Source organism: Mesoplodon densirostris, chromosome 14 (genome assembly GCF_025265405.1).
Source record: "Mesoplodon densirostris isolate mMesDen1 chromosome 14, mMesDen1 primary haplotype, whole genome shotgun sequence".
In the NCBI taxonomy this organism is placed as follows: domain Eukaryota; kingdom Metazoa; phylum Chordata; class Mammalia; order Artiodactyla; family Ziphiidae; genus Mesoplodon; species Mesoplodon densirostris.
Window position 1 is genome coordinate 45,377,519 of NC_082674.1, and position 6,887 is coordinate 45,384,405.

The 6,887-nt window shown below is 36.6% G+C and overlaps 1 protein-coding gene across 4 annotated transcripts in view; it reads left to right on the top strand.

The window, feature by feature from the left end:
- ACYP2 (acylphosphatase 2) overlaps nt 1-3,880 on the top strand; it is a 327,177-nt gene extending 323,297 nt beyond the window's left edge. For all 4 annotated transcript variants that reach the window (XM_060117194.1, XM_060117196.1, XM_060117195.1 and 1 more), the window contains one exon: nt 3,547-3,880. In XM_060117194.1, coding sequence (XP_059973177.1) covers nt 3,547-3,661 — 115 coding nt within the window. In that variant the 3' untranslated portion in view covers nt 3,662-3,880. The remainder of the gene's footprint in view (nt 1-3,546) is intronic.
- The last annotated feature ends 3,007 nt before the right edge of the window (nt 3,881-6,887 follow it).

The following is a 6,887-nucleotide window of genomic DNA, read 5'->3' on the forward strand; positions in this document are numbered from 1 at the left end:
ACCTGTGAAGCCATCTAGTCCTGGACTTTTGTTTGTTGGGAGTTTTTAAATCATGGTTTCAATTTCAGTACTTGTGATTGGTCTGTTCATATTTTCTATTTCTTCCTGGTTCAGTCTTGGGAGATTGTACCTTTCTAAGAATTTATCCATTTCTTCTACTTTCTTCTACATTGTCCATTTTATTGGCATATAGTTGCTTGTGGTAGTTTCTTATGATCCTTTGTATTTCTGTGGTGTCCACTGTAACTTCTCCTTTTTCATTTCTAATTTATTGATTTGAGTCCTCTCTTTTTTTCTTGATGAGTCAGGCTAAAGTTTTATCAATTTTGTTTATCTTTTCAAAGAACTAGATTTTAGTTTCATTGATCTTTTCTATTTTTTTCTTTGTCTCTATTTCATTTATTTCTGTTCTGATCTTTATGATTCCTTTCCTTTTACTAACTTTGGGTTTTGTTTGTTCTTCTTTCTCTAGTTGCTTTAGATGTAAGGTTAGATTGAGGAAAGAACCTCATTTTAAATGCCTATGTATGCACTCCAGTATCTAGAATATACCTTGCATACAGTGCTACTTAAATACTTATTGAATTGAATTAATGGGTACTATTGGATTATGTGGTTCTTTTACACATTAAGGGGGAGTGGGAAAAAATATATATCCCATTCCAATCACACCCTCACTAATTAGATATGTTTGTGTAAAAATTTGTGACTAGTTATTTTTTGGCTTGGAGAACTCTTATGTCTGCCATCTCCAGACCTGAACCACCCCTATCAAGAGCAAAGGCAGCACATGAAGAGTGAGGTTTTAGGGCTTGCCAAGTGACAGATGACCAGAATACTTCTAGGTGAGTAGGCAGGTCAGGCAAGACAGTTCCTAGCAACATGGATGGCATGTGTGGAGCCATGGCACAGAGTGGCCCTCCCCCTGACATACATACACACACACACACACAGTGTAAACAGAGCTGACTCAGCTAACAGCATGACCATTCTGCTCCTACCAGTGGTGTAAATTCCTCCTTGGCCATAGGTCTAGCCAGTGAAGAAGTTCTTGGTGGTGTTGAAGATCAACTACAGGTAAATAGTCAAGCTCTCAACTAGTTAAATACACAGAGCTCAGGTGGATTAGTCATTGCAGATTTGATGCCCACTAGTCCAAGTCCTGGACTCACTGGCTCCAGTTGCTCTCTTATTCTCTCTGGAGCCCATTCAAATATGGCTCTCACTCCACCAAAACTGTTGTCAAGGTCATCAGTGACCCCTGTGTTGCTAAACACAATGGTCAATTCTCAGTCCTCACCTTACTTGACCTGCCGGCAGTGTTGCCCCAGTTGATCTCTCCTTGTTCCCAGAGGGCTTCATTTGACTCTCAGGACACAATGCTCTCCCAGTTTTTCTCCTACCTCACTGGATGCTTTCTCTTCCTTTGCTGGTTCTTCTTCTACTTCCTGAGCTCTTAACATTGAGATGCCCTACAGTGCAGTCTGTGGACCTCTTTCCTTTTTTATCTACATTCATTTTCTTGGTGATCCCATCCATTCTTGTGGCTTTCAATGCTGTCTATCTACAGACAAATTCCAAATTTCATCTCTCCAGCCAGATTCATAGATCCAGCTGCCTACTCAACATCTCATTTAGATGTTTAACAGACATCTCAAATTTAACATTCCATAACTGAACTTCTGATCTTTCCCCCAAATCTTCTCTTCTCACAGTCTCTCCATTTCAGTAAATGACAATTCCATCCTGTAGTTTTTCAAACCAATTGTAGTTTTTCAAACCAATAACCCCAGTATCATCCTTCAGTCTCCTCTTTTTCTCACACCCATATGCAATCTGTCAGCAAATCCATTGACTATACCTTCACAGTATATCCAGAATCTGATCACTGTCACCACCATCACTGCTCCCACCCTGGGCAAGTTACTTAACTCTTCTGTGTCTCTTTCCTCATCAGTAACTTAGGAGGACTAATGGACTATAGCTTACAGGGTTGATGTGTGGATTAAAGGAAATAGTGTATGTAAAGAATTTAGCACAGTGCTGAGCAAACAGGTAGTGCTTCATAAATGTTAGCTTTTATTACTATTGGCCTTTCTTTTCTAGAAGGTTTCAAGGAGATTTGACTGGTAATGTTGAAGCCATCGCCCTTTTCATAATAACTGAACTTCATTCTTCAACATATGCAATTTTGATTTTTAAGATTTCAACTAAATGAGCTGAAGAAAAAATGTTGCTGTGCTGATGGCTTAGCTTATGAAAAAGAACAAAAGTAAAAGTTCACCTTACCCAGAAAAATTATCACAAATAAGAATCAAAAAGAGGGTTAAAACAAACTACTATTTGTAAAATAAATAAGATACAAGGATGTAATTAATGTACAGCAGAGGGAACATAGACAATATTTTATAATAACTTTAAGTGGAGTGTAATCTATAAAAATATTGAATCACTATGTTGTACACCTGAAACTAATATAATATTGTAAATCCACTATATGCCAATAATAGAGTTAAATAACACAAGGGCAATTTTGAATCATTGTCATTCTTCTCCAGCCTGATTAAGAGTAATTTTCAGCTAGTCAGACAACTTTAGCTTAGAAAATATTCTTAATTCAAGGTTATGTGAGATTGTTACATATGATACTGCACAGCTGTACATAGCACTAGCTTCACAACCTCAAAGACTTTTGGGGATATGAGGAAACTTTTAGACTGTTTCTACAACTGGGATAACAGCCATCATTTGTATAAAACTGCCTCCTATTATTATTAACCTGTAGTCCCACTTAATCTGTCACCCCAACTAATTATTAGTAGGTAGAAAGATTCTGGAAAATCCTTAACAATATCTGAGGTGTTAGCAGTATTACAGTAATCTTGGAATTTATATGAAGCATCTCAGGTAAGTACCAAATGTATAAATTATCATTTATTAGTGATATCATGTATAAATTAGACACATGATATCCCTAATAAAAAACACTATATAAGCAGAAAAAGTTTCAGAACATTTACTCTGTCTCTTTAATGCACTTTGCTAATATATGTGGTAAGAAATGGTTTTTGAATAGATAAGAAAAATATTCATCTAATTTTATTTTAATGTTTAAATAAAGAATAAATGTGATTTTTCCATATTCTTTCATTCTTTCTCTCTCTCTCTCTCATTCTGCACATACATATATATAAAATCTACCATGTGCTGGGTAAGGAGAAAAACCCATCCTTTTGCATACAAGAGCTAGGTAGCAATGGCATCGGATGTTTTAAGAGGAGGGAAATAACCCCAACATGAAATCATCCGGAGTTGACTGTGCTTAATTTGTCATTAGCTTTTCTTTGTCCACATTTAATTATATGTTAAACTCGGTGGTATTCTGATATAAAATTTTTACGTTGTACAAATCATGTATATATTTCACATTATATGCAAAAGTTACTTAGTAAATGTAAACTCCCATTATTACTCATCGTGGGATTATTTTAGCTAGTCCATATATACTTAAATGCTAATTTTTATTTATTTGTTTATTTTTTGTAGGAAGTCCTGGCTGAGCAATGTTGGAAGTCCTAGTTCTCGCATTGATCGCACAAACTTTTCCAATGAAAAAACCATCTCTAAACTTGAATACTCTAATTTTAATATTCGATACTAATAGGAGAAAAATTAGAATTGTAACACTTATACTGCACAAAAGACACTATGTATTCTTAAGTCTATATACTACAATGATAGTAGCAGAGTAGGGTAAAAAAAAAGGAACTTTCTGTTCTGAAAGCTACAACATTATATGTTACTAAAGTGTCTGACACTGAAATAGTTTTACTCAAATATGTTTTTAACAAGCCAAAACTTAGCATTCTAAAATTTAAAATGTCATAACAAAATATTTAATATGAATATTTTACTGTATTTAAACTTGTCTCTTGGAATCTTTAATTCTAATATTATGGCATACATGTTATTTGGCTGGACATAAAATAAAGTTAACCATGTAAAAATTATTTTTAGGTATTGTTGTCTGAATTGCATTCTAAAATCTCTGAATAATAATTTGTTGTTAAAATTGAATAATTTGTTTAATAACAACAACAACAAAATAACCAGTAGTTAGATATAAATGTATATGATGATCAGCATAGCCCTAAAATCAATAGTTTCAAAAACTCTGGTTAAATGAGAACATGATTCAATACTTCAGTTGGAAGTACTTAATGCTTCCTAGGAACTATATTGTTCTGTACAGTGAACAGATGAGTGAAGAACCCACACTGGTAGTGTAGCAAGCTGCAAGGTTTATATCCACAACCACCCACAATGGATGGCCTATGAACCAGAAAAGGAACTGAGAGTCTAAAAATAAATCATACTATCCCCCAAACTTGGCCTATCATCTGGGGATTTTCACATACAGTTGATAATTAAGCAACATAGTATTTTAAGGGGAAGGTTTATTTCTATACTGCAGAATTATACTCTGGAAAATGGGAGACCTTTAACTCAAAATACTGGGGAATTTCAAATGTTGTAGGTATATACTTACATATTCCTTCAATGACTTACAAGTTTTTATAACAATGGAATCCATTAAAACAAAGGTTTACATGGAATTTTATACATAAAGCAAGTGGAAAAGGACTAGTATGATTGAAATGGGGGCCCATGGAGCCCTGCACACTTGGTCTCAATTTTCCCTCCTGCATCCTGTCCTCAGCAATTGTCCAATAATTTCAAATGCCTTGGGAATACAAGCTAGAAACCACCATTCTGTATCTATGGAGCAAATCTCTATTGCTACACTCCATGACATAGAGAAAGAATTCAGGCCTCTCTTCTCTACCTGCTGCAAGATTCGAATTAAGGAGATGAAGCATGGGCTGACTTTTGTTCACTTGAATGGTTAATTCGATGATAATATTGATACCAAATGTATATAAGCAGACAATACAACTTTAGGGAATGACATTTTTTTTTAAACTTTCCAAATACACTTAAAGGAATAAATAACTTTCCTACTTTTTTAATACCATCACTATGTAAAGGAGACTCTACTGTGTTATTCGTTTGGGTTTTCCTCTCCCTGTATTTCCCCACTCCTGATTCAAGGAAGGTCGACAAGTCTTTAGCTCCTTTACTTCAAGGAGGGTTTTGGTGCCAGATTCCCTGAAGACGACTTTCTCCAAGGTTTCATTTTAAAGGGGGCATTATGCTGTGAGTTGAGGAGAAAAACAAACACTATGCCTTTAGCAGGTAAAAGAGAAGCAGAAGTGGCAAGAGCCAAGGGGACAATGAGATTATCCAAGACTTTGGAAAGGGACCAAAGGCAATGCATTTCCCAAGAGATGGAGACCTGCGCCTTTCTCCCCAACAGCACCTCTGGGAGATGGCCAAATCTGAGAAGGAAACAGCTGTGGTCCACCCAGAGAAGCTAGATCCCAGGCCCAGGGGCTTCCAGTCCTAGAAAGATTCCTATCCCCAAAGCATCCTGACTACAAGGGACCATGGTGGCTTGGATGGTAGTCATGGTAACTGGTATGGACAAGAGACTAGAGAACTCTTTCCTGAATGTTCTCTCTACGTTAGGCCCTTTACATGATCCTTTTGAGAGAGGGCACAAAGCACCAGGGATGAAAGATTTAACTTCTCACCTCCCAGGCAGGATGGGACTTGAAGCAGGCTCAATTTGACTTAGGGAAAATAAATAATTTCTTGCACAGTCAAGTTGAAAATAAAATCTATATCTCTACACATAGGAAGGCCAAATGATCTTAGAAAAATACGACCTCAGAAGTGACACCAATATATCACTTTATTACCCTGATTTCCTCTGGTAGTTCCCTTCCCCAATCTCTTTATAAGAAAATCACACTTTACTGGCACAATCTTCTAACTGCACAAAGTGAATCACATTAGTCAAGGTTGCTTAATGATTAATACATAACTAAGTTCTATTACAGGATGAAAAATATTGTAAATAATGATTAAAAATGGGTGTTCATAAATGGATAGAAAGCAAGAGATAAAAAAGGTAAAGCAATCTCAAAAATGTGTTGAGACCAGATAGCACATCTTAACAGTAAACTTAATGTGTCATATTTCATATTGAACTTACACAGGGACTTTTAAATTTACATATCATATTTTAGATAATAACAAACCTTGATAAGTTTAATTTTGCCAGAATTAGGCATTTTAAAAAACAAGGAAAAAAAAAAAACAACTAAGCAAAAGATGGGTCTCTGCTTCAGTGACTGTCAGCCAGGAGTCTCAACACTCCACATGCCCACAACCTCCTCAAGAAACAACACATCAGAATTAGGGGTGTATGATTTGTTAAAGCATGTAACTATTTTTCATATTTATTAAAAAATGCCGGGCTTCCCTGGTGGCGCAGTGGTTGAGAGTCCGCCTGCCGATGCAGGGGACATGGGTTCGTGCCCCGGTCTGGGAAGATCCCACATGCCGCGGAGCAGGTAGGCTCGTGAGCCATGGCCACTGAGCCTGCACGTCCGGAGCCTGTGCTCCGCAACGGCAGAGGCCACAACAGTGAGAGGCCCGCGTACAGCAAAAAAAAAAAAAAAAAAAAAAAAAAAAAAAAAAAAAAAAAAAAAGCCTATCTTTTTAAAAAGTTAACTCAAGAAGTAAAGCACTTGGCTGGAGGGAAGATGCAAAAGACAGACTCTTTAGCAGCCTGGGTGCATAGAAGCAACAGGGGTGTAGTAGAAACAGGAGATTTTTCTATTAAGAAGGCTGTGGGCTTTTAAGCTTGAGAAGAAGCAATTCAACTTTCATGTGAGACTGGAAATCTCTAGGTACAGGGGAATTCCCTGCAGCCTGAAGAAGGCTTGTGCTTCAAAAGTAGGTGCTTATGTTAACAAAGA